This window comes from Vicugna pacos, chromosome 16 (assembly GCF_048564905.1).
Source record: "Vicugna pacos chromosome 16, VicPac4, whole genome shotgun sequence".
Classification (NCBI taxonomy): Eukaryota; Metazoa; Chordata; class Mammalia; order Artiodactyla; family Camelidae; genus Vicugna; species Vicugna pacos.
The window spans coordinates 14,595,750-14,623,250 of NC_133002.1; the positions used below are offsets into that span (position 1 = coordinate 14,595,750).

The 27,501-nt window shown below is 52.9% G+C and overlaps 2 protein-coding genes across 4 annotated transcripts in view; one reads left to right on the plus strand and one right to left on the minus strand.

Annotated features, from left to right (window-relative positions):
• The window catches only part of ARHGAP44 (Rho GTPase activating protein 44), a 105,440-nt gene extending 104,061 nt beyond the window's left edge, over window positions 1-1,379 (plus strand). For 2 of the 3 annotated variants that reach the window (XM_072938397.1, XM_072938398.1), the window contains one exon: window positions 29-1,379. In XM_072938397.1, the coding sequence (XP_072794498.1) occupies window positions 29-168 (140 nt within the window). In that variant the 3' untranslated portion in view covers window positions 169-1,379. The remainder of the gene's footprint in view (window positions 1-28) is intronic. The other variant, XR_012059437.1, reaches the window with a different exon arrangement.
• ELAC2 (elaC ribonuclease Z 2) lies at window positions 1,348-27,501 on the minus strand. Its single transcript, XM_072938399.1, has 24 exons — window positions 27,201-27,501; window positions 26,606-26,656; window positions 26,414-26,484; window positions 25,630-25,694; window positions 23,917-23,974; window positions 22,755-22,823; window positions 21,834-21,911; window positions 20,609-20,667; window positions 11,786-11,844; window positions 11,627-11,699; window positions 10,913-11,025; window positions 9,410-9,505; window positions 8,436-8,574; window positions 8,266-8,351; window positions 7,125-7,243; window positions 6,029-6,125; window positions 4,676-4,814; window positions 4,374-4,412; window positions 4,132-4,241; window positions 3,585-3,684; window positions 3,388-3,508; window positions 3,210-3,288; window positions 2,575-2,719; window positions 1,348-2,204 (listed from the first exon to the last, which is right to left on the minus strand). Exons 1-24 carry the CDS (start codon window positions 27,431-27,433, stop codon window positions 1,983-1,985), a joined length of 2,421 nt encoding a protein of 806 aa, XP_072794500.1. The 5' UTR covers window positions 27,434-27,501; the 3' UTR covers window positions 1,348-1,982.

The window sequence follows — 27,501 nt, forward strand, 5'->3', positions numbered from 1 at the left end:
TTTCAGCCAGCTCTCTGCCACCTTCCAGATCTCGTCCACTTTGACGTCCCCTCCATCCACGTAGAGCTGGGCTCGACGCTGCGCCTGAGTCCCCTGGAGCACGTGCGACGACACTCGGCGGCCGAGAAGAGGGACTCGGAGGAGGAGTCTGAGAGCACAGCCCTCTGACCCGACGCGCGTGTACATACAGCCCCGGCCGCCCGCCCGCCCCACCTCCGTTGGCTCCTCCCCGTCACTGCCAGCGCGAGGTCGGACTTCTGCAGAAACCCGTGTGGCACGTGTCGCTGGTGCAGGTCTTCCTCGTTCCCTCTGGGTGGTAACTGGCCTTTTGTTTGATCTTTGCCTTTGACTTTGTGCCTATTTTGATCCACTTTCGGCCTCCACGCCAAGCGACCACCCTCTCTGTCCAAGGCCTTGCTGGTCAGTGACATCCTCTGCAGGGTGGGGTGTGGAGGGTCCAGACCAGGGGCTGCCTGCCACCTGCACTGATGGCCAAGGTTGAGTCCCGCGTGGTCAGCCTGGTGGTGTAGAGGGGGGAGGCCGGCCAGGGTGAACCTTAACCTGTGGACTCTACAGTAAATGGCTAAAATGAAATTTGTCTTGCTTCTCCACAGTGTGGGCTGGAGCTCCCTTTATTATCTTATTGTTTTATATTTGTGAATTTGAAAAGTGATCTTGAGTGTCTGGAGGGTCCGAAGGTAGCGCCCATGCCTCCCCCGAGCATTAGCTGTCACTCAGCAATTGCCCCCACCCTAAGATCCCAGGGGCAGGCACCCAGGGCCCTGAGTGCAGGGGGTCCAGGAGTGGCCTCTTCTTTCTGGAGGTCACAAGTGAATAGCAATAATTCTGTTACCCAAAGCACGGGGAAGGTGAAACCAGGCTGGCGCCCTGTGGCGTGGAGGGCTTCACTCCTCCATTCCACAAGTCACATCCACTCTCAGAGAGGGGGGCCGAGAGGGCACTGGGGAGCCTGGTCACCCTGGGGACTAAGGGAGCGAGAAACAGATTCGGGTCTTGCATGCAGAGTCCAACCTTACAATCCCACCCTCTACCATAGATATGACAGACCTATACGTGATATAATATTTGTATATATGAAATCTATATTTGTTTAATTTGAGCCATTCAATCTCAATCACTGTACAGGTGTACAATGAGAAATTTAAATGCTTCGTTATTTTTCCCAACAGAGTGTAAAAATAACCCTCCTCCGACTGTGGGATTTGCAGCCTGTTGCCGTGAATGGCTGTGCTCGCTTCCTGGCAGGGCGTGTTCTGCACCCAATTTGTCATGGAGCCTGGGGGTTGGAAGTTACCTTTAAATACATGTACAAATAGTTGTCAAAAGTAATGTTATTAAAATAGATTTATTATCCCTGAGCGTGGCCTAGCTTCCTGTTTTACTAACAAGCTCGCGGGGACGCGGGACTCGAGGAAACTCGAGGTCACGGCCAGTCCCGTCCTCGGTCTGTGTCTCTCAGCGCCTGAGATGTTACAGCTTACATTCTCTGGGTGGCAGGAGGGAAGACTACGCAAATGTGAGCTGCATCTTTGAAAACTCAATTTTCAGCCCCTCACCTCTGTTGTTGAATCCAGGGAGGATGAAGCAGCCCGCCCACGAGGTCCCGACACGCCAGACGCCGGTGAGTGAGTCTTGTCTCGTTACAGCCCCGAGCAACGGGAAGGCTTACGTTCCCGGAGCCGCTGCTGAGGGGAGGCGGCTCTGGGGACACTGGGTACCTGGCAGCGTGACGTGGCGACTCTGGCTCAGCGGTGGCACCAGGACGAAGCAAAGTGCTCAGGTTCCAGATGGACTCTTCACTTCGGCGCCTTCACACCCACGGCCCAGCGCCCCCGGGGGCGGGCTGGCCAGCTGCGAGTGCGCCCCGGTTCTCCAGGCGACGTCTGCCAAGCCAGCGTGGCCGTTCTCCACCGATCAGTCCCAGCCTGGAGCCTCAGCCCATCTTCAGGCCACCTGCATCGCTACTGCACCTTGACCTTCTTGCTCAGGGGGCTCTGGGGCTGCTCTACAGGGGCCCGTTTCTGCTGGGGGCCCCCGTCCGGCTGCTGGGCCAGGAGGGCCGCCCGCACCAGCCTCAGCTCCCGCTTCTCCCTGCGCCCCTCCATCTCCTCGATGTCGCCAGCGAACAGGGCCTTGAGCGGTGCCATCAGCTTGGGCACCGTCGGGAAGTCTCCCAGGCTGACCTACGAGGCAAGACAGACGAGGACACGCCTCAGAGAGGCTGGAGGGAGGAAACCGCGCACTCGCACCAGAGGGGCGGAGACGCCCTCCCAGGCCTGGGCTCAGGAGAGGAGATGCACCCCAGGAGGAACACCAGGCTCCTGAGGCTCCCCCACCTGCCCCTCCTTCATTCTGAGGGGCCGGGACCAGCTTTACTGCAGAGGAGGGGTTCAGACGGCCTCACTGTGGGGACGGACTGGGCCTCAGAGGCTCTCAGTGGACTCTCTCCAGAGGCCGGACACCGACGTCTGTCCAGAAGGCCCTGTGCCGGCCCGAGCCTGGCTGCCTGCATGTGGATGGAGGGCGTCCCCGCCCCACCCTGCTGGAACCTACCTTCATGTGGTCAAAGGCGATTCCAACTTTCTCATTGAAGTCAGGGCTGAAGACCGGGACCTTGGCATAGCGCTGGCTGAAGTGATTCAGCATGATGAACTCCGCCTTCATGCGCATCCCCACGCTGATCGCCTGGGAGGTCGTGCTGCAAAGAAAGGGTCGGACCAAGGCTGAAGCTCAGCAGAGGGCGGGACCCCCAAGGAGGGCACTGCACAGACCCCACTCGGGCAGCCAGGGGGCTGGAAGCGTCCATGTCACTGCCACAAACCCACCCAAGAGCCAGATTCCTCCCACCGCCCCCCCGTGAAGCCCAGGCTCAGTGCCAGCTGTCAGACCTCCCACCGGTGAGGGCTCTTCACCTGGGACGACACTCTCCTTGAAGAGCCCAGGATCCCGCCCCCCGCCAGGCTCTCAGCTTGTTGGGGCGGATTTCCCGTTCTTTCAGGAGCCTGCATCCTGCAGCGCCTTGCCCAGAGAGCTCTGCAGAAGCAGGCGGAGGCCCAGGAGAGCACTGCCCGGGACAGAAGCCCCCATGGCCTTTGGTGAGAAGCAGGCCGGCCCTGTGTCCCTGGAGGCCTCAGGATGCTCAGTGTCACCGTGGAGAGGGACCGAGCAGGTGACGTGGGCTCTGCTACCTGTGTGTCTTTTCCGCGGCTTCCTCTTCCAGACCGTCTTCCAGCGTGGCCTCGTGGATCAGGAGGGTGGCGTCCTTCCCTGGAGAAGACGCACAGGTGTCCAGAGAGCTCCCCACCCAGGGCCCCATGACGCACTTGCGTGTCAGGGTGACAGCCAGAGGCGGCTGCCCCTACTCACCCATCTGGACCAGAGCCTCACAGGGCATGGTGTCCCCTGAGTAGACCACTTTCCAGCCAGACGAGTGGACCAGAGCACAGCCGAACGCGTGCTTGCAGTGCCGGACGAGGCAGGTCTGAAACTGGAGGAGCAGGTGTGCGGCTCTGAGGCCTGTTCCCCGCACCCCACCTGCCCTCCCGCCCTGGGAACACCCCTACCTCCGCCAAGTCACATGCTCCCAGCAGCGAGCTAATCAACCTTTCAACTTCGGGGTTGGAGACCTCGGCTCCTTTCTGAAGGCATTTGGCAGGAATAACACTAAGAAAAAACATTCAGAAGTTAAAAAAAGAAAAACCCCAAATGTTTAAATTTGAAGTTCAAGTCTAGCTAGAGAGACTGAAAGTCATCGTTATTAAAAAACACAATTTAAATCAGTCACTGAGACAGCAAAGAGTAGTCTGCTAAGAGTCGAACCAAAACCCAAAGCCACAGTGAGGACCCAGCAGCCGGCTCCTGGTGTGGATGGTCCTTGAGCAGCCACCATTCAGGAATGGAACTGAAAAGGGGGCTGAGGAGTGTGTCAAAGAAAAGGAGCACTTAAAAGCGGGAACCGTCTGACAGGTTTTGACTCGAGGCTCCTCTACCATCAGCGGCCACGCTGAGGGAAAGGTCGCCAGGGGGCGTCACGAGCTGCCCGGGTACCTGCCTGGAGCTGGCGCCCGCGGAGGACTGCAGCCCTGTGGGTCGGGCCACACGGATGCTCACCTGACATGATGCAGGACCTCCTGGCACTGGTTGTGGTACTGCTGGAGCCAGGCCTTGAGCTGGGTGGGGGCGACCACGAGCAGAGGGCGGAGCGGCTTTCCCAGGGATGTCTGAAACGGTGAAGTCAGAGTGCCGAGTCCACGGCAGGTGGCTCCGTAAAAACACAGTTTGGAGCAAGAGGCATATGGCTGTGTGTCATCCAAGGAAACTCAAGACAACAATAAAATCAAGGCCCAACTCACCAAAGCTCGCTCCCTCTGCAGCAAGATGTTTAACAAGCCCTGGGAAGGAGGGGAGCACAGTCAGCCACGTCCACACCCGACTCCTACACTGGGTCCCCGGCTCTCGATCGGCCACCATCCCTCCAACACCAACCACCCAGTGGCCCCTAGACCAGCCTCCCACCTCTGGGTAGGGTCTGCTCAGAGCAGCCCAAGGGGCCCTGCGCCACAGGACACTCACTCACCTGGGCTTTCTAAGAGACCAGCGCCCGGCCAGGTGGCACAGCCAGGCTCAGGTGGGTGTGGGGACAGGGGGTCCTCACCGTGTGGTGATCCGCATGCAGGTGGGACACGAACACGGCAGCGAGGGCGCCCAGGACGCGGTCCACGTCTTCCCCATAGTGGCGGCACAGCTGCCCAAATGTGCCTTCACCGCAGTCCAGCAGCAGAGACGTGTCGGGGCTGTGGGGGATGAGGGGGCGAGACGGTCTCATCTCAGGCAAGCAGGTGCCGCCGGGCACCACCTCCTGCAACGTCTCGGGCTCTTCCCTGAGGAATGTGCAGGAACTGAGGGCGACCGCAGCCGGCCCACGGGACCCCAGCGCTGAGGGGCACATAGGGAGGGCCCAGAGCTGCACAGATGCTGGGGGCCCAAAAGATGCTTCTGAGAGGGTGCGAACGCTCAGAACTTAGGACTGTCCCGTTGGACTGAACGTGGCAGCCACCTCTGCTGCTGCCGGACGGCCCTGCGTTCGCTCGCCCAGTGCACAGGCCAGGAGCTGGTGTCGCCCCCCCACGGCCACTCGGGGCTCTGGCTGGTGAGAGCTCGGCTCCCTCGGGCCTTCCAATCCCTCCCCTGGGAGAAACCCTGACACGAGAGGGAACCTGAGCAGGGAGGGCAGCCCAGGGCCACCCCGCCCCGGGGGCTGTCTTCACTGAGGTCTGCGCTCTAGGAAAGGCTGGAGCCACTTCAGGGACATTCCTCCGTCACAAGAGAAACACATCCCACACCCATGGTTTCTGGTACCGGCGGAGGGTAAATGCTGTGCATGTTCAATGCGTTAGTTGGTTGTTACCATCCACCACCAGCATCAAGGGGACAAAGCAAAACTTAAAATCGAGCCTGGAACTTGGTGGCTTGGCTTCCTTTGCAGACCCGTTTCCCGGCACCCTCGGTCCATCTAGCAAACCCAACTGAAAACTGTCCAGTCAAGGGGCTGAGCACAGAACAAGTGCAGAAACCCGGAAGCCACTTCACACGGCGGTACCGTGTGCGAAGGGGGCCGTGTGACACAGAGCTCACCACCCCCGGCTGCGGGGGCCCAGGACCCGGAGCACCGGCGGGCAGGAGATGGGGGCTGGTCAGCCACTCCCTCACAGGGTTAACGTGAGAACTAAGATCTTTTCTCCGCGAGAGGGGGCACACAGCAGGTCACTAATTTATGCAGAGACGAGACAGAAAGGGTCACCAGCTCCGGCAACTCCCCCAAGTCCAAGTGAGCTACTGCAGCCAGAAGACAGCGTATCACCCGCCCCCTTGCCCGGGCGCTCTGGCCAAGAGCAGCCTCCAGGCTCTCGCCTGCGGCACCGGCTAGTGACCTGGTGGCGCGGGGCCCCAGGCGCATTTAGAGAACCGGCCGCTCCCGGGCCGAAGGCCTCCTGCTGAGGAGCCACACCTGATGTTGACAAGCGTGGAGCTGACATTCCGAATCTTCATGGGGATCGCGGACCCTGTTCCCAGGAAGACGACTTCTGGGTACTGACTTCTCTCCTCTGTGGAGAAACACACGGGCTCACACGGGCACCTCGCGTCTGTGGCCCGCAGCTGTCTACGGCAGTGCAGCCTAATACACTCCTCTATTCTCAAAATAAAAACCCACATCAAAGAGCTCGTGTCTTCCGGGAGCCAGCATCTGGCCACGAGACGAGGAAGTGCAGCTTCCCAGGGCGTGGGTGGCCCGACCTGGCCAAGGTCCTCGCGTAAGGGCCGAGGAGAGGGGCTGGCTGCCCAGGGAGGAGAGCAGAGGCTGGCGTCCACCCCGCACCGGCCTTAACACCAGGCCCACATAGCCCCGTGGGGAGGAGACGCCCTACTTCACAGGGGACAAGGCGGGCGCAGAGGGTCAGCTCTCCAGAGGGGAAGAGGCAGAGCTGGGATTCACTCAGGGAGACGTGATGTTTCTGAGGCCTAGGCCCCTCCCGCGGCCCCAGGTGTGACTGTGCAGGTATGACCTAAGTGGACCTTCAACATGCAAACCGAGGCAAGTACAGCCAGGGAAGGCATCTTGCGGGAACACAGGTGGTGCCTGGTGCTGACAGGATTAAACCTGAAACCCACCTCTACATCATTCGTTAGCTGAAAGTAACACTGGGAAAGAGGCCACGAAGTTCCCCGAGCTGCTCCTCCTGATGGGGCAGTGAAGGCCCCACAGGTGAGTGACGTGGCCAGGATCTTCCGTGGATCCTTATCAGCAAAGCCAGGACTAGACCCCAAGTGTCCGCACCCCGAGTTGTGTCCAGAGTTTCGCAGGAGGTCCCAGCACTGCCGTACTCAGCTCAGCTTGTCTCTCATAAGAGAGCTAGGCCCTGTCACCTCATGTTCCAATCTAACTGTGTAGGTGGGGGCAAGCCCTGGTGATTGAGCAGCGAACAGAGAAGCCCCTTAAACAATTACAGCGCGTTGGAGGGGGCCAGGCTGACACTCCGTGCAGTGCTGTGCCCAGGTCTGCAGGAGGACAGCGGGCAGGAGAGAGGCAGTCCTGGTCGGCTCACCTGCTGGGGCCGGGCTGTCCTGCACCGCCCTCCGGTACTCCTGCACGCTCTCCTGGAAGTTGGGCAGCTCCAGGGCCTCGGCTATGAATTCCTCAGGACTGCACGTCATAACAGCATCCCTGCAGGGAGGAAGGCATCTCAGGTGACGCAAGGGAGCAGGTGGCCTCCAGCAAGCACCTCAGTTCTCCAGAATCAACCCTTGGGGACCGTCTGCAGAAAGTGCTTTGAAATCAAGACTGAAGACTAGGAGCCTGACCTGGGGCAGCTCTGTTCTCCCACCTCGCAGAGCCTTCCCCAGCTCAGTGGGTCTCGGCGCCAGTTCAGAACAGTTCAAGCAACTCGGAACCTCTCAGCTCAGAGTGGGACGACCTGGCACTGCTGGGGCCGGGGGCGGGGCCTACACAGCCTCCCTGACCTCTCACTGGACACCAGTAGCCACCAGCATCCCCTGGGGCCGGGGGAGGGGGAAACACAACAGCACGAGACAGCCAGCCACAGTCTAGAACATGGTGTATTCTAACACAGACACTACGAGCCAGAAAGGACGCTTGTAATTATTCAGATTTTAAAAACCAAAGATGCAGGCAGTAAGCACCTGTCCAAGCAGCAACTTAGTTTATCAGGTCCCTGAAGCAGTGCCGCTCTGACCTGGGACCCCACGGCTAAGCATCAGCACAAGGGAACAGAATTCTACTCACAGGTTTACGTGTGAGATACTTACCTTCTCGTTAATAGCAAAAAGTTGAAAATGAGCAAACACCCCTATCGGGAATGCCAAGGACACCTCAACACGATGCAGGGGGGACACCCCATGTGCTCCAAGTTTAAAAGCACACACGTCAGCAGCCCTCGCTGCAGGGTGACGGGACTGTGGGTAGTCCTCATCCCACACTTACTTTCCATGTTGTAAAACAACGAGCATGTGGCTGTCCTCAGGGAAAACTCCCTTAGAAAGGATAGAAGCTGCCCCTTCTCCCCCGCCCAGGCGAGAATCGGCCTGCCCAGGGGACCGTCTCCCCCAGACGCGGCCACTCTGTTCACTACGTATCATCTGTGGCTGAGCTGCGACAGGGACCACAAGGCTGGCAGAGCCCAAGACACAGACCCCCGGCCCTTCGCCTAAAGCCCACGCCACACGGACCTCTGCCACTCCCGCCGGGGCCGCAGCTGGTACTTGAGCAGACACTCGCCCCGGACCGTGGGCACACCGGCCGCGGTGCTCCCTTCCTGCAAGAGACAGAGCCACGCTCGTGGGCGGGAGGCAGAGGGCAATGCTGCCGGTGGGGCTGGAGCCGTGGCCGCAGATGCTACCTGCGGGCAGAAGCTGGCGAGCGCGGGGAAGATGTCAGGGTGGATGAGGTTGAGCTGCGCCTGGATCCGGTGGCTGCGGAGGTTGTGGACCGACGTGCAGTTCTCGTTCAGGACCAGGTGCTGGGTGTCGGGCCCGAATCTAAGACAACAGACAGTCAGCATAGCATCCTTCTGGGGGCACTCCTGCTGAAGGGGCAGCACCGGGACCGGGGCCGTAAGGCAGCTGGAAGCATTCAAGAGAATAGGCAACCCATCCGGAGACAGCCCTGTGTGGCCAAGCTCAGCCCCGCTCCCCGTCTCAAAGTCCGGAGTCTCTCCAGACCCAAACGCCTTGGGGCCTGTTGGAAAGAATATGGGTAAAGACAAGGAAAATTTCGATATTAGGAGCCCTCAGGTGGGGACTCGGAGACACAGGAGCACGGATGGAAGGAAAGGCAGAATCAGAGGAAAATAGGTGATGGATGTGAGGATTCAGACCCCAAAGGAAGAGACCGAGGTCAGTAAAGGGGAGCCGCCAAGGGAGGGGTGAAGAGAACACCCCACACTGTCACCTCGCGCCCTGTGTACAACCCCAGAAACTCCCTCCCCCACCCCTGACTGGCCTCGGCCAACAAAGCCAGGAGTGGGACCCACCCTCCCCGTCACTGGTGTGGGTCACTGGAAGATGGGAGAGAGCGAGGAGTGTTAAAGCCGCCTGACGGGCAGCGAGGGCTCAGCACACTGCAGCTTCTGCTCCACACCCACGACTCCTGTTAGGACGTACACAGCATCACCAGCAGAGGCAGGGAGCACGGAGGGTAGGAGCTGACAGGGAACCAGCACCAGGCCAGCAGGACGTGTGTCCACGGCCCCCTGAGTGGTGCCTGTCTTCACGAGGGTGGGGCCCCCCAGAGTTCAGGCAGAGGAGGCAGCAGGCAGCGCTGAATGGAGTAGGGGGAGTGCAGGGGTCTCTGTCCTCGGGCCGAGCTCCCTACCTCTCCATCCACTGCTGGTATCTGCTGTCCAGCAGCACATGCTCCGGAGTCATGTGAACCACCAGGGCCACGGGGGCTTCAGCCTTTCCTTGGTAGCTGGGAGGAAGGAAGCAGGGGCTCTGCTGTGTGAAGTGATACAAACTCAGGGCATCATGCAGATCAGGGACTGGGGGTGAGGGGCAGGACTGTGTGAGCCCACGGCTGCACCCACCACCCCGCCAGGCTGTCTGGGCCGCCCCCTGTCCGGGCCAGCTCTGGGGCTTCCCACGGGCCCCGCCTCTCTTGGGGCCCTGCAGCACAGCCGGCTCCTCCCGTCCCCACTCCTGTCACAGGGCTCAGACCTGCCAGCAGGACACTCGCTCTCCCTGACCCTCCCTCATCTTTCAAGGCCTCTCTTCCAACAAATCCCTGTACCTGACTCTGGTAACCCCCTTCCAGAGGAAGGCCGAGACACAAGTGCAAAAATTAAAATCACGTGTAATTTCAACTGTTTCGAGATAGTCCCTTACTGACATATTGTTTCCTTCCTTTCCCTTTAAAAAAAATTTACCACCCCTCCCCCAACAAGAGCACAAGCAGGTGCGCAGGTTTGCAGGCTGTGATGGAAACCTGATGTGAACCTGCCGGTGACGCAGCAGTGCCCGCGGCCATCAGCTCGTGTGTCACAGTGCCATGACGTGCCATCACACGCGGGATTACAGTGCAGAGCCTGCGCCATCAGGGGCCCCAAAAGGGAACAGGGTGGCTCTCGCGAAGAACTTCTAACACTAACTTAAAAGAGCTGTAGCTGCCCAAAGGGACTTGTTGCGCTAAGTAGAATAAAACAAAATGCGAAAAAGTGCAGATACACAAAACTAGGGACAGGAAAAACATGGCCAGAACAGACCATTAAGAATGGGAGAGATAATTACCTCCCCACAAAAAAAAAAAAAAGTGGGAGAGAAATTAAAACATTCCACCCTACCCTGTGGGTCAGATACCCCACTAAGGCCTAAGCCGAGATGCAGGTCGGGCCACCTCTCAGGGAAGACGAGCGACCTCGGGACCCAGTCCTGAGATGTCCCCACGCTGAGAGTGTCCCCTGACCCCACCCTCGGCCAAGACCGTCCTAAACGCCTCCTCCCACCTCAGTAGATGCAAAACAGTTTAAGTGGAGGGAACTCCTTTAAAAGGTAAAAACAACCCAAATAATGATCTAGGGCATTAGTGAGAACTCAAAATTCTGGAGCTTGTCCAGGACTTAGAACTCTGACTGGCCAGTAATTTCTAGTCTCTCTGGTTTTCAGTCCCTTCTGATTCCACTTCACGGCTGTGGACAGCAAGCAGCCCACCAACCACCATCACTAAGGACATCCTGCTGGCAGGACGGAGCTGTCCTCGGCACGGCCCGCCCGGTGGGCTCCCCAGCCCCGGTGGCCGCAGACCAGGCGAGGGACCGAGTCAGTGCGGGCTGGGCTCCTGGGCCGTGCTGGCGCCCACCTCTCAGCCCGGAGACCCTCTTACCTCCTGAAGGCGGCATTCTCACAGAGGGGCTGAATGAACCCCTTGTCTGGACACTCCACCACGACAAAAGCGATCCCGGGATCCGGAGGCGTGCAGATCTCTTCAGGCAAGATCTGTGAAACCACTGGGGTCGCTGTGTGCTCCCAGAGCGGTCACAGCTCAGAGGACACAGGGCAAGGCCCTCCAGTCCACTGTCAACACTGCGTAAGTCTCCTGAGAAGCACCAGCGTGACCATCACCTCCCACTCCCCCGCTCTCTCTGCTCCCCAAGCAGGCGGCTAACCTGCAGGGAGCATCTCACACCTGGAGCAGCCGACAGCCCAGTGGGCGTGCATGGCTCTCCCAGGCCTGCGGCCACTGGTCTGAACATCTTTACGTCTTGGTAACAATGTGGTGTCATTTCTTTGGGCCATGCACCTCCAGTCCATCCTTGCAGGGTCTATCCTGAGCTCCAGGACAACGCAAAGCATCCATTCTATTAGGAGGACCCCCAAATCCTGAAGAGACCACTTACAGAAATGCCCCACCACATCAGTGCTGATGCAGGACAAGTCTAGACAAGAGACCCTATTTTATCACTGAGCTAAGGGATGAAGTCCAAGCTGTGCACGGCTCTCAGGAGTGCTGTCTGTAGGCCCAAAGCCAACAGTGACTCTGTCCAAGTGGCCAGGCCCCGCCTGGCACTGCGGACACAATGACAGCAGGGTAGCTCACCTCTCTTCCTTCGTAAGTGACACTTTTCCCATCCTTGACAGCAGCGATGATGGGCGCGATGGCAGCTGTTCCGCTGAAACAAGAGGCGGGGCCTCGGTGAGGGGCGGGGCTCTGTGAACAGGGCATGCCCAGCGAGGCCCCACTTGTCCCACCACTCACACTGGGAGGCCCAGCTCCTTTGCTCTGAGGACCAAGAAGCTTCCCTTCCTCAAGTGGAGCTGCAACAAGGAGAACTAAATGTTACTTCAGGGACAAATGACAAAACTTTGTTTTTGTTCTGTTTTGTTTTTTTTGCAGAGTAACCTATTTTAATTTCTCACAGGTTTTTAAGAATACATTCTTCTTTACAATTTAATAAAAAATTCTTCAGAGCACATTTTATTAAAAGTATTAAAATATTTCTCTTACACTATAATCTTTTCGGGCCCACAACTCAGCAGTTCTTTGAAAACATATATGGAAAACACATCCATTTTAACATTACAAAATGTAAAGTAGAATCTAATGACAGGAATAACCCTACAAGAACACTACGAATTTTTTCTCTTACGTTATATCCAACCGACAATGTTTTTAAATGATTTAAAATAAACATTCAATCAAGTGTCTTTTGGGGGGGCTTGAAGATCCAATTCACTACATAGCTTAGTGACCAAAGTTATTAACAGTACAGGAAATCCTCAGGATTAGTCTGATGCTCGCTTGTTTGAACAACTCGTCCTTCTTCAATGTGAAAGGAGCACAAAGCTTGGTTTTAATCATTAGTTTTGAAATTAGTTCAGTGCTAAAAGCTGAATGATTTCAAATCATGCTGTTTTATTTCCCAACATTAACTCCTTACACGTTTAATAAAACGTAATCCATTTCCATAGCAAATAAAAAGTAGCCTTCAGGCACCTGGGGGAGAAAAACTATTATTTTATCATCCTGCACTGGTGGAGTAACCGCTCGAGGAACCTCACCAGAACACGTGGTCTAAAAGAAAAGCTCGCCTCTCCTCGCCACAACAGAACCACAACCGAACCACAACCGAACCACAACCGATTGCTAAACAGCCATCAAGAAAAAAGCCTAGAGCCTGGCAAAAAGGATCTGCTTCAACTGGAAACACAGAGGGGCAACCACAGCAGGACAGTAGGAGGGGCGGGCTCACTATATAATCGGGCCCCATCCCTCCAGTGGGCGACCCACAAGCTGAAGAATAATTAAGTCACAGAGGCCCTCCCATAGGAGTCAGCGCTCTGAGCCCCACGTCAGGCTCCCCAGCCCGGGCCCCGGCATTGGGAGAGGGAGAGCCCAGGACATCTGGCTGTGAAGGACGGGGGGCTTAACTCCAGGAGCCCCACGGGACTGGGGGAGACAGAGACATCCTTCTCTTGGGAAGCGCACACAGAATCTCACACGCACCAGGGCCAAGGGCAGAGGCAGTGATTTCATAGGAACCTGGGCCAGACCTGGCTGCTGGTCTTGAAAGGTCTCCTGGGGAGGTAGGGGATGGCTGTGGCTCACCCAGGGGACAAAAAAAGCCGGTGGCAGACATTCCGGGAGTGTTCATCAACAGGGGCTTTCCTGGAGGCTGACATCTTGATTGAATCATTAGCACCAAGACCCAGCCCTGCCAACAGCCTGCAGGGAAGCCTCAGGCCCACCAACATACAGGGTGGGAACACAGCCCCACCCGTCAGCGGACTTCCTGAGCCACAAAGGCCTCTAGACACAGCCTTGCCCACCAGAGGTCTAGGACCGAGCTTCACCCAGCAGTGGGCAGGCACCAGCTCCTCCTGCCAGAAACCCACGTAAGCCTCTAGTCCAGCCTCAGCCATGAGTGGGCAGATACCAGACATAAGAAAACAACAATCCCAAAGCCTGTGGAAGGAATCCACAAACACGGGCACTGGGACCAGGACCGGCTGGCCCCTGGGTGACAAGAGGATTGTACCGCTGGGACACACAGGACGCCTCCCACAGAGGGCCACTTCTCCAAGGTTGAGAAACATAACTAACCTACCTAAAAATACGAACAGAAAGACAGACAAGTCGAGGTGGCAGAGGATTATCTTCTAGGACAAGGTATAAGGTTAAATCTCAGAAGCAGTAAGTGATGAGATGACAGGTAATTTATCTGAGAAAAGAGTTTAGAGTGATGATGGTGAAGATGTTCAGAGACCTCAAGAGAAGTGTAGGTGCACAGAACGAACTTTGCAGCAAAGAGTTGGAAAATAAAAAGAAGAGCCAAACAGAGTTGAAGAATAAAATCACTGAAATGAGTAGCACACTAGAAGGAACCAAGAAAAGACTAAATGAGATAGAAGAATGGATCAGTGAGCTAGAAGATTAGTGGAAATCACTACTGCAGAACAGAAAAAAGAATGAAAAGAAATGAGGATAGTTTAAGAGAACTCTGAGACAACGTGAAGTGCACTAATGCTCACGTTACATGGGTCCCAGAAAGAGAAGAGAGAGAGAACCTGAGAACATTTTTGGAAAGAGAATAATTGAAAACTTTCGTAACTTGGGAAAGAAAAAGTCACCCAAGTCCAGGAAGCGCAGAGAGTACGACACAGGATCAACCCAAAGAGGAGCACAGCAAGGCACACAGTCATCAAACTGACAGAGATTAATGATATGGAGAAAATACTAAAATCAGCAAGAGAAAAGCAACAAATAACACACAAGGAAGCTCCCATAAGGCTATAAGCTGATTTTTCAGCAGAAACCCTTCAGGCCAGAAGGGAGTGGCACGATATATCTAAAGTGATGAAAGGGAAAAACTTAGAACCAAGAATCCTCTATCCAGGAAGGCTTGCATTCAGATTTGATAGAGAAATCAAAAGCTTCGCAGATAAACAAAAGCTAAATGAATTCTGCACCACCAGACCAGCATTACGACAAATGCTAAAGGAACTTCTACAGTCATCAAAGCACAAGAAAAGAGAAAAGAAAGGGGAAAAAAAGAGTCCCACAAGAACGAAGTCAAAACAATGAACAAAATGGCAGTAAGAACACATCTATCAATAATTACCTTAAATGTAAATGGATTAAATGCTCCAACCAAAAGACACAGCCTGGCTGAATGGATACAAAAACAAGACCCACATATATGCTGTCTACAAGAGACCCACTTCAGAGCTAGAGACACGTAAGGGCTGCAAGTACGGGGATGGAGAAAGATATTTCATGCAAACGGAAGAAAGCTGGAGGAGCAATACTTGTATCAGACAAAACAGATTTTAAAATAAAGACTGTTACAAGAGACAAAGAAGGACACTATGTAGTGCTCAAGGGATCAACCCAAGAGGACACACCAACTGTAAACACACATGCACCCAACACAGCAGCACCTCCGTGTAGGACAACTGTTAACAGACGTGAAAGAGAAATCGACAGCAACACAGTAACAGTGGGGGACCTCAACACCCCACTTACACCAAGGCACATGGGACAGGAGGGGAGGGGGCAGGCACAGCCGTTCAAGGAATGACAGCACTGACACCAAAATGGTGGAAGATTCAACTCCCAGGTGGCCTTGAAGATGAAGATGGTAGGAGGTTTGACGTCCAGTACACCTTGAGCTTCATTATACGCTCATAACACATTAGCATGATAAATAAGACACCCACAGGCACCTGACAGTCCCAAGGCTGACCACAAGAGGTCAAGTGGGCAGTGGCCCAGTTTCTGGGAACCGCAGCCCCCTCCCCAGGGCAGCTGGAATAGTCCTCCCACTCGTAGGGTGCGAGGCTACCAAGCCCGTAAGAGCTGGCACCGCCACGCCGCTCTCTCGCTCCCTCCTCCGGCACTGTCTGTGGAGTGTGTATCTACTTTTACTTTAACCTTAGCACCTAACCCCACACCTCATGGCCTTTGTCTTGCCTTTTCAAACAGCCTACACCCTATGCAGTATGTATCTCTCTAAATAAATCAACCTTTACTCAACTGTGGCTTGCTCTTGAATTCTTTCCTGCATGAAGCCAAGGACCCACACCTGGCAGGGGGCACCCCAGGGACTCAACCGAGGCCTGGGACACAGCCCTCCTCATGCCCCATGTCTGTTTTTCCTGCGTCAATCATCCAGACAGAAGACCAATAAGGAAATACAGGCCCTAAATAAATAACACATTAGACCAGATGGATCTAACATATCTCTAGAGCATTCCACCCAAAACAACAGAATGCACGTTCTTCTCAGGTGCACGTGGAACACTCTCGAGAATCAACCACACGCTGGCCCACAAAGCCAGCCCCAGCAAATTTAAGAAAACTGAAATCTTACCAGGCATCTTTTCCAACCACAATGCTGTAAGGTTAGAAATCACCTATGAGAAAAACTGCAAAAACTGCAAACACATGGAAGCTAAACAATGCGCCACTAAACCACCAATGGATCTCAGAAGAAATCAAAGAGGAAATCAAAAAACACTGAGACGAAAACACAACAATCCAAAACCTCTGGGACACATGAAAAGCAGTTCTGAGGGAAGTCTATAGCGGTACAAGCCTACCTCAGGAACCAAGAAAAATGCCAAATAAACAGCCTAACCTTACACCCAAAGCAGCTGGAGAAAGAATAAACCCCGAAGTTGGTATAAGAAAAGAAATCATAAGGAGCAGAGCAGAAACAAATGAAATAGAGACTAAAAAAACAGAAAAGATCAATGAAACTAAAAGATAACTTTGAAAAGATAAACAAAATTGATAAACCTTTAGTCAGACTCTTCAAGAAAAAAAGAGGGAGGGCCCAAATTAATAAAATCAGAAATGAAAAATGTTACAATCGACACCACAGACATACAAGGGATCACAAGAGGATGAGCAACTATATGCCAACAAAACGAACAACATTGAAGAAATGGACAATTTCTTAGAAAGGTACAGTTTGCCAAGACTGAACCAGGAAGACAATGTGAACAGACCAATCACCAGCACTGAAACTGAATCAGTAACTGAAAACCTCCCAGCAAACTGAAGTCCAGGATCAGATGGCTTCACAGGTGAATCCCACCAAATGTTTAGAGAAGAGTTAACACCTATCCTTCTGAAACTATTCAAAAAAACTGCAGAGGAAGGAACACCTCCAAACTCATTCTATGAGGCCATCTTCACTCTGATACCAAAACCAAAGATATCACAAAAAGGGAAAATTACAGCCCAATATCACTTATGAATATAGATGCAAAAATCCTCAACAAAATACTAGCGAATCAACTCCAACAATGCATTAAAAGGATCATACACCATGATCAAGTGGGATTTGTCCCCGGGAAGCAGGGAGTTTTCAATATACGCGTATCAATCAGCATGATACACCACATTAACAAACTGAATAAAAACTATATGATCATCTCAATAGGTGCAGAAAAAGCTTTTGATAAAATTCAACATCCATTTATGATCAAAACTCTCTGGAAAGAGAGCATAGACAGACATACCTCAACATAATAAAAGCCACATGTGACAAACCTGCAGCTAACGTCGTACTTAATGGGGAAGGCTGAAAGCATCCCCACTGAGATCAGGAACAAGACAAGGGTGCCCACTCTCACCATTTTTATTCAACATAGTTTTGGAAGCCCTAGCCACAGCACTCAGAGAAGAGTAAGAAATAAAAGGAATCTCAATTGGAAACGAAGAAGTAAAACTGTCACTGTTTGCAGATGATGTGATACTATACACAGAAAACACTCAAGAAGTGACCAGAAAACTACTAGGACTCATCAGGAATTTGGTAAACTTGCAGGATACAAAATTAACATACAGAAATCAGTTGCATTTCTATACACTAACCAACAAAATAGCAGAAAGGGAGATTAGACAAACAACACCATTTACCACTGCACCAAAAAGAATAAACACCTCGGAATACATCTACCCAAGGAGGCAAAAGACCTGGATGCCGAAAACTGTTAAGACACTGATGAAGGAAACTGAAGACAACATAAACAAATGGAAAGATACACTGTGTTTTTTGATTGGAAGAATCAATATTGTTAAAATTTACAGATTCAGTGCAGTCCCTATCAAATTACCAATACATTCTTCACAGAGCTGTGACAAAAAATGTTAAAATTCATATGGAAACAGAAAAGACCAACCCCAAACAGCCAAAACAATCTTGAAAAAGAAGAATGAAGCTGGAGAATCATGCTCCCTGACTTCAGATTATACTACAAAGCTACAGTAATCAAAACAGGATGGTACTGGCACAAAAATAGACACATAGATCAACGGAACAGGATAGAAAGTCCAGAAATAAACCCACACTTATGGTCAATTAATCTATGACAAAGGAGGCAAGAATACACACAATGAAGCAAAGACAGTCTCTTCAATAAGCAGTGCTGGGAGGCTGGACAGCTGCTTGTAAAACAATGAGATCAGAACATTCCCTCACACCACATACAAAAACAAACTCAGAATGGACTGCAGACCTAAACGTAAGAAGAGATGCTATAAAACTTCTAGAGGAAAACACAGGCAGAACACTGTGACATAAATCACACCAATATTTTTCTTTGAACCAGCTCCTAGAGTAACAGAAGTAAAAGCAAAAATTAACAAATGGGACCAAATTAAACTTAAAAGCTTTTGCACAACTAAGGATACCATCAACAAAACAAAAAGACAACCTACAGAATGGAAGAAAATATTTGCAATTGATGTGACTGACAGGGGACTAATTTCCAAAATATACAAACAGCTCATACACCTTAATATCAAAAAACCAAGCAACCCAATCCAAAAATGGGCAGAAGACCAAAACAAGCAATTCTCCAATGAAGACAGACAAATGGCCAAAAGGCACATGAAAAAATGCTCAGCATCGCTAATTGTCAGAGAAATGCAGATCAAAACTACAATGAGATTCCACCTCACACCAGCCAGAATGGCCATCGTTAAAAGTCTACAAACAATAAATGCTAGAGAGGGTGTGGAGAAAGAGGAACCCTCCTACACTGCTGGTGGGAGTGTAGACTGGTGCAGCCACTATGGAGGACAGTATGGAGGGTCCTTAAAAAACTAAAAAGACTTACCATGTGATCCAGCAATCCCACTTCTGGGCATATACCCAGAGAATAATAAAATTCAAAGAGACACATACACCCCAGTGTTCACAGCAGCACTATTTACAATAGCCAAGACATAGAAACAACCCAAATGTCCATCAACAGATGACTGGATAATGATGTGGTACATATATACAATGCAGCACTACTCAGCCAGAAAAAAGAATAAAATAATGCTATCTGCAGCAACATGGATGGACCTGGAGATGGTCATTCTAAGTGAAGTGGGCCAGAAAGAGAAAGAAAAATGCCGTATCACTTATAGGTGGAATCTAAACAAATGTTTTAAAAACAAGGGCATACACACACAAAAAGATCCCAGAAGCCACACAGCAGGCCAGGGCCAGGGCCAGGGCGGTGAGTGCAGATGCCCTTTCTCGTCTACTTCTCACAGATTTCGCAAAGCTGTGCTGTTGCTTTTATATCAGAGAAAAGTTAAAACTGAAAGCGTCCAGTATCCTCTCGCTACGCCAAAAGGGAGAACAGCAGTCGCACCACAAAACCTCGCAGTCGTCATTCTGCACTTAGAAACAGAACTGCTCTCAGGGCGAAGTCTCCAGTTTGGGTCCTAAAGCCTTACTACGATTCTAGAATTTCCCGTCTTGGAAAACTCTATCCCCGAGGAACAATCAGAGCTTAAGCGTGTGCCCCTGACACCAGGTGGCAGAACCAAGATGACGCCTTTCGACGGCGACACTGACGAGCGGCGGTGCCCACAGACCCACGCCGTGAAACGGGGGAGTGGATCATCTCCACCGCGGAACAGCACCTCCGGGCCCGAGGCAGGCAGCGCCCGCGCCATGGGCCGTGCTCAGCCCCTGGAGGGGGCTGCTCCGGGGATGTGGCGGGCAGGAGGCCCCAAAGCCCAGGCCCTCGCGAGGAGCTGACATTCCACACCTCCCAGAGCTCGAGCCAGCTTCGCTCTCCCGCCTTCCCAGCCCTCAGCAGAGGAGCAGCAGATTCACAGAAGCGGCAAAGGGGTCGCAGTGCCAGCAGCAACAGCAGGGAGGGGACACGGCCCGCGGCTCCCAGGACAGTGGTGGCACCGCGGGTCCAGTCAAGCTGCACCCTCGACTAAGCAAGGACCTAGTGCGACTCAAAGATCACCATGGAAACGGCTTTAAGAGATTATTTTGCTGCCTAAAAATTCAGACCCCCAAAGTAACAAGTCTTTTGGCAACGGTGTTTAACTTTTTTTTAACAGTGCTTAATTTTTATAAACCTTATGATCTGATTAAGTTGTTGGGACTGATACTGGCAATGATCTTGCAACTAATAGCTAATATTACTACTGACCTTTGTAATTGTTTTCACTTGGTGTTAAAATTTGGATAAAAATTACACATATATTTAAAAATCAACTTTATCACGTCAATTTTAAATAAAATGTATTTCTTTAAAAAAAAATTAACACCCACAAAAAAAACCAATGTAGTCCTACCAAACTTACCCAAGACTTATCAAGTGTTTGTTGGAGATTCTATTAAAACAAAATTTAAACGGGAAGCCCCACTAAAACCAGGCCATTAGATCTGAAAAATATCTTACTGTAATAATAACATTTTCATAGAATTTGACCAACTTCAAATTTACCAATCTAGGCCTTTGTGAATGCTAGCCAATATTAAAATCAGTCCAATGTTAGCAGCTTAGCGACTACAGTGAGATGATATAAACTAAAACAGAGCTGAAGAGGTCAGAAAAATAGCCTTTAATGATTTCTCAAGTCCCAGAGGGAGGATTATAGCCAAACATCAAAGCCGTGTCGCCAGAGCAGCTCTGGCTGGAAGGTACAAGCACAGGTGGTTCACGGGAAACAGGGCGTCGGCCTCTTCCGAGCACACGTGACTCGGAGCTGCCGCCTTCAACTCACCGGAAACCAGTCACGTCACACACGGGGCCACCGCCAGGCACTTACCTTGCAGACGAAGGCTACCACCAAGGAGGGGTCCCTGCCAAGTGTCCTCTGGCCAACACCTGAGGAAAAACAAAGCAAGCCATGACACGGTGAACGCGCAGGTGCCCAGGTGTCTAACACCTCGGCTGACCGCACACAGCTGGACACAAGCGCCCTGGGGCGAGGCCGGAGGAGCGCCCCTGTTCCTCCTCAGGCAGGGCTGCTCTCTTTCCTGCTCCTGTCAAGATCTGAGTAAACGCAAACGCACAACTCCAACCAGAAAAACTTCAGAACGGCAAGCGAAACACTTAAAAAATGACACATTTTATCTAGAAGTGGAGAAGGGGGGGGGGAAGAATGCTGCGGTGTGCTTTACAAAAAAGCATAATGTGGGAAAAACACAAAAACTACAGCCTGCAGAGGCGACGTGGGTGGGGGCCCACAGGGCTGGCCCCTTCCCAGCCATCAGGGCCATCAGGTGGACACGGCCCCGGGGCACAGAGAGGGACTTATCAGCCGTGCTCAGCCCTGACCCCTGCAGCCTCAAGCTGCACGGATACAGCTCCTCTTGGAACCTGAGTTCAGATTCCTAGTAGGCTGTCCTTCTGGAAGGGAAGGGGCAAATCCATTCACTGAGGTGACTCATCAGCTTGGCAGTTAGTTTCCGCACTAATGAAAAATTAACTTGCATTCCTGTTGCCTTCATGAGAAACCAAAAAAATTCACCGCACCTTCCTTGGGCTGCTAACGTTAACTGCGAGGGAGCTTCCTCTCTGGGTGTGCAGTTCTGTAAATCGGATGGGTTCACGTACAAAGAAGTGATCTTGACTTGGGGATGATACTGACTTTCTACACGTGAAATGGGAATGCAAAAAAAATCCAAAGACTCTAATTAATTGTAAAGATCTAACAGTTTGTATCGCATAATGAAAGAAACAGTAATTTTGTACCAAATAGAGAGAGAAACACAGAAGCCTCTGCGGGAACCAATCGGCAGGCCACGCCCTCCTCTGGGTAAACTGAGCCCAAAGTTTGGGGCCACCCAGGGCTGCAGGTGGCCCCTAAAGCCCCGGGGGCAGCTACCTTCACAACAACCAGCCTCACTCGCCCCACAGCCGAGTCCTAACAGACAAGAAGAGAGTGTCTGTCCTGCAAGCAGAGCTTTCCTGTAGTGAAGACCGGAACGCAGAGCAGCAGGAGGCAGGGCGAGACTCCTGGCACCACGACCCCTGGACGGGCCACCCACCTTTAGCGGATCCAGCGTCCGGAGAGCGCTCTGGGCTCAGCCGCTCTGGGCTCTGGTGTGTCCCACTGATCCGTTCACCTGGGTGGCAGGGTAAACGAGCAAGTTGCAGTCCACGCCAGGACAGTCACAGCCACAGCCCGAGCTCCGGCGGGGGAAGCCAGGCCCCCAGTCACCGCCCCACCTGGCCTCGATCATCCCCATCTGCAGGCCCCACTCAGCCCCCAGCCTGACTGGCAGGGACTGGCCATGCGTGTGGACAGGGAGTGTGGGGCTGGCCGGCTCACTGGCTAACATCACCCGCCACACAGACCTGTCACGCAAGGGGCCTGGTGGAAGACACCTGGTCCCGGGCCCCTCTGGCCCTGGCTGGGGGCCCCCACCCGCACCCCTCCTGCTCGTGGCAAGCATCAGACCCGCGAGCTGCCCAGGAAACATCCTGACCACCCCGCCCTCCTCTCTCAGCGGGGAAAACCCAGACCGGAGGACAGCCCGTGGCCTCTCACAGCCACGGCAGTCACCTCATTGCAGACCGCATCTCCAAGTCCAGACCACACCACCTGGCCCTGGGATCTGAGAAGGTTCGTGAGCCCTTCTGACCCCCTAACGCCTCCACGAGGCTGCCGTTGGTGTTCGTAACACAGTGTATCTGCTCAAACCCCTCCCAAGCCCTATCATCAAATAAACCCCGACAGTGGCCGGCAGACCTGAGGGCCGGGTGTGGCGCGCCCACTGTCACCATGCGCACGCTCACGTGGCCGTTCCCACTGTTACCACGGCCTCAGGGCAGGGACCATGCTTCATTCCCCAGCTAAATGGACTCATCCTGCTCAGAACACAGAATCAGGCGCACAGGGCCAGTGCTACTGTAGCTTCTCTTTCCACCCACGCCCCTCCTGCCCTGGGCCGACAGCTCACACTCACTGTGAATGGGGATCTGGAACACGGTCATTGTGTCGTCCTTGTACTCTGGTGCAGAGTGGGGCCGCACGGCTGCAGGAGAGACCACAGGACAGTGACTGTGCTGTGTGACAATCCACCCTCCAGATCACCACCCACAAGCAACTGAAATGCTCTGGAACTTTGATGGGAATCTGCACTGAAAATCAAAAGTTCTGAGTAAATTAAAAGATTTAGAAAAGAAGAAAAAATGTGTTTTCATCAGCCATTAATATTTAAGAGAGGCCATCGACAGACGACTGGCCAAAGAGGCTGTGGTGTATTTATACAATGAAATACTACTTAGCCATAAAAAATAATAATGCCATTTGCAGCAACATGGATGGCGCTAGAGATCATCATTCCAAGTGAAGTAAGCCAACAAGAGAAAGAAAAGTAGCATATGGTATCACTTATATGTGGAATCTAAAAAAAAAAAACAACAAACTTAAACAGAAACAGAGTCACAAAGAAAACAATCTTATGGTTACGGGAGGGGGGAGCGGGTGGGAAGGGATAAATTGGGAGTTCGAGATTTGCAGATACTAACTGCTGTATATAAAATAGATACACAAGTTCATACTGTAGAGCACAGGGAACTATACTCAATACCTTGCAGTAACTTATGGTTAAAAAGAACATGAAAACGAATATATGTATGTTTCTACAAAACTGAAGTATTGTTCTGCACACCAGAAACTGACACATTGTAAACAGACTATACTTCAATAAAAATATATTAAAAAAAAATTCACAACAGCCAAATGAGAAGACCTGCTCTGATCGCTGGTGACTCCCTGCTAAAAAACAAAGCGATACTTAAGAGACACAAGCTCACGTGCAGCACTGGGAGGCCGGCAAGCCCATCCCCTCAAGTCTGAGCTGGTGTGCGTGTGGAAACAAATGGATGAAGCACTGGATTCTAAGGTTTAGTTACTTTTATGGATGTGGATTTTTTTTTTAACTTTTTGTGGGGGGGGGTGCAATTAGGTGTTTTTTTTTTTAAATGGAGGTTCGAACCCAGGACCTTGTGCATGCCAAGCATGCATTTCACCACTGAGCTGTGCCCTCCCCTTACGGATTCTAATGTGAGAGTCTGGGACACAAAAAAGAAACAGCAGACAATTCACCATACTCAAGCACATACCCAGGTCTATTCCTTTCAATGGCCCCGAGAATATTTTGATAGCTTCTAGGTACTTCTCCTACGAAAGAGTAATAAAAAAGTGAGCAGTCAGGGTTACAAATGGAGGCCACAGCCACACATTCAAGGACATGAGAGGAAGCAAAGGCACCAACATCAAACACAGCTCAGAAGGTATCCTGAACATCCTCCGTACAAGTATCTCAGGAGTGTCCACCACATCAGACGCCAAGGAGTCGGCAGTGCATGGGGCCCCTGCCCTCATGAAACTTGGAATCCAGGGCAGGAGACAAAGATCAAACAAGGGGCGACAAACGGCAACTAGCAGCAGCCTCACCCCGTGTGCTGCAAACCGACAGTCACTGGTTACCAGGCTGGGCTCCAGCCTGTCTGGGGAGTTGGGGCGGCTCCTGAGCAGACACCAGTTAGCCGAGCCCCGAGTTCAGAAGGACACAGGCCGGGTGAGCAGGGGGAGGAGTATGGACGAAGCCCTGAGATGGTCAGGGGCTTCAGGAAGAGCTGAGAGTCAGCCATGCAGCCCGCGGGGTGATGGGGGCACAGACACCCGGGAGGCAGGGGCCAGGCCCGCAGGAGCTGGGGGCCACACTGAGGGGTCTGGATTGTAATGCAGTGGAGACCCTCAAGGGTTTTAGGATGGAAGGGACCTGCCTGCAGTTATGCTTGACCAAGGCCACTCGGCCGCTGTGGTGGATGATCACAGGGAGGCCAGCCCGGGCGTGAGAAGCGACTGCAGGAGGAGACACGGGGAGGGGTGTGAGGCGTTACTCTGGAAACAGAATTTACAGCGCTTGGAGACTGGGTGCCTTTTATCTCAGGAACTGGGAAATGAACCCTTATGTTTAGTGGTTTTAACAACGTGCACACAACTTCTCAATAGTGCAGTAAGCGGGTTTGGAAGGTGGGAAGATGTCTGAAGCTTAATAAATAAATAATAGGACACTATGAACTCATCTATAAAACAGAAACAGACTCTCAAACTTAGAAAACAATCTTATGGTTACCAGGGAAAGAGGGTGGGAGGGGATAAATTTGGGAGTCTGAGATTTACAAATATCAGCCACTATACATGAAAATAACTTTAAAAAAAATTTCCTTTGTATAGCACGGGGAACTACACTCAATATCTTGTAATAACCTTTAATGGAAAAAATACAAAAATATATGTATGTATATGCAAGACTGGGACACTGTGCTGTACATCAGAAATGGACACATTGTACTTCAAGTAAAAAAAATAAATAAAAGCTAACACATACTGTGCCCACCTGGTGTGAAATACCTAAAGTGACTCAGTGCTTTGCAGCTGGTATCTCATTTTTTTTAAACAGGTTTATTCATTTATTTCTGTTTGGAAGCAGTACTGGGGATTGAACCCAGGACCCCTTGTGTGCTGAGCATGCGCTCTACCACTTGAGCTATACCCTCCCTCGAGCGGGCACTCATTTGAGCCTTAACACCTGTGAGCCATTTCACAGGTGAAGCAGCTCTGAGAGTAAGGGAAGGAATTTGTTCAATATCACACGGTTAATGAGGTTTTGGACTCAGGCATCTTTCACTTGAAAGGTGAAATGTTTACTCCACCATCAGTTATCTCTGGAGGGCAGAGGACTGATGTGGAAAGATGGAAATGCTTGCTACTCACATTAAAATGGGGGTGGAGGGTCAGCTTTGACAGCTGAGTCAGGAGAGACTCACCAGTTGTGGAGGCCCAGAGAGTACACACTTTGGAAGCCCGGTTTCCTTTAGAGTCAGAATCATTCCTAAAAAAGGACGAATAAAATCAAATCTCTCATCACCTGCCACTGCCGCCAGAAAGCATGCTCCTGACTTAACAGGCTCTTTTTCTCCTCATTCCAGCTTCTAGTCATTAGGGACCATGTGCAGAGCAAAGTGGTGCTGGCCAGAGGCTGGAGGGACACCAAACACCACTCAAATGCCCCTGAAACGGGCAGGACTTGATACCAAGGTGAGGTACGGAGGCTGCACAATCACAGCAAGTCAAAGGAAGGCCAGAAAAATTCTGCACCCTGGGCGCCTCCTTGCTCACCTCTCAGCTCCGGGAGTGAGACTGGTTCCCACCCACTTCACACATCGTACAGAATATGATGGCAAAACAATCTTGACCTTCCTAACTGATGGGCATAAATGGGGTGACCTGGAGAGGGGGCATCTGTGTGCAGCTGATGGTCCCAATGGTCATTATACTTCCTGTAATCACCACCACTATACTCTCCAGGTGACGTCCCAGAGCGGGTCCAGCGACTCAATAAAGGAGGCAGCTGGTACCGCCTAAAAGCAGCGTCCCCGTTAAAAGTCTACTCCTCTGAGTCACACCTGCCCCAGAGGACTGGGCTGGTATAAAAGACTCCAGCTCCCCTGGACTCCAAAGACTGGCAAATAAAAGGGGGGTGGGGGACAAGGCAGGTTAAAATCCTAGAGATTCCCCTGCAACCTCTGACCTCAAAAAGAATACACTCACCACACAACCCGCCAACATTATACCAGTGCATTCGGGTCAGGAATATGTTGTCCAAACGTGACACCTTCAGCCTAAGAAAGAGAAAACATTTAAGGAGGACGGAACAGACCAGGGACCTTCTCTTCCTCTCTAAAAACCCTCCTGCCTCAAGCCGCAGAATCACGTCCACCCCACAAGAAAATGTTGACTCACTTGTGCTCCTGCATCAGTCGCTGGACGCCTTCCCCACAGTTGAACAGATACCTGGGAGAACGAGCATTGGAGGAGACAGTCAGGAGATTCGAGCCTGTAAAACCTCTGCCACCGTCTAGATGCCTTGTCGCACGCCGAGGGGGGAAACCACCAAATACCCATGTTGGGCTACCGGCTGCATCTCTGCTACCGGGACGCTGGGTCTGAACCCTCCTCAGCAGAGGCGGGGAGGGAGCTGGGGCCTGTATAGCTAGTGCTGGGGCGAGGTGGGTCCTGTCCCCATCACCGCCCCAGCGGACCTGCCCAACCCGCACGCCAACTGTGGGGCCCGAGTGTCGGGAAGCACGGGACGGGGTGCGGCTAGAGAGCTCCAGGTGGGCACTCGGCCCCAGGCTGGGGAGGGAACGCTCATACACAAGTGTGGAGTGCCCTGGGGCCTCCGAGAACCACACAGACGCAGGATGCAGGGAGTCGAGGACCCGGCACCCACACCGTGAAGCGGGGGAGCGAGGCGCAGGCAGGCGCCCCGGTGCTGCACGCAGGCCGGATGGCCCGGCTCGGCAAGGGGACCCGCGGGCCGGCGCGGCGCACTGACCGGTTGTACTCGGAGAAAACGTAGAGCGCGGCGCCCGCGTCCCGGCCGCCGGCCGCCACCACCTGCAGGTACACGGTGTTCGGGCCCCCGGGCTCCCACGACGGGCCGCGCTTCTCCCGCGTGCGCAGGTGCCGCAGCGGGTCCTTGGGCGGCCGCGGGCGGCGGGCGGGCCCCTGCGACATGGTGCGCCCGGCCGCGGCCCGCAGCAGCAGCAGCGAGCGGAGCGACCACATGCGCCGCCTCCTCGCGGCCCGAGCGCAGCCGGCCGCCTCCGTCTGTGTGCGCCGCGTGCACCGCCCCT

Coding starts and splice junctions, on each gene's coding strand:
- ELAC2 (XM_072938399.1), bottom strand. CDS start 27,433: ATGTGGTCGCTCCGCTCGCTGCTGCTGCTGCGGGCCGCGGCCGGGCGC. Junction 9,506..10,912: donor GAGAATGCCGCCTTCAGGAG/GTAAGAGGGTCT, acceptor CCTTCCTCCCAG/CTACCAAGGAAAGGCTGAAG. Junction 8,575..9,409: donor TACCAGCAGTGGATGGAGAG/GTAGGGAGCTCG, acceptor CTGTTGTCTTAG/ATTCGGGCCCGACACCCAGC.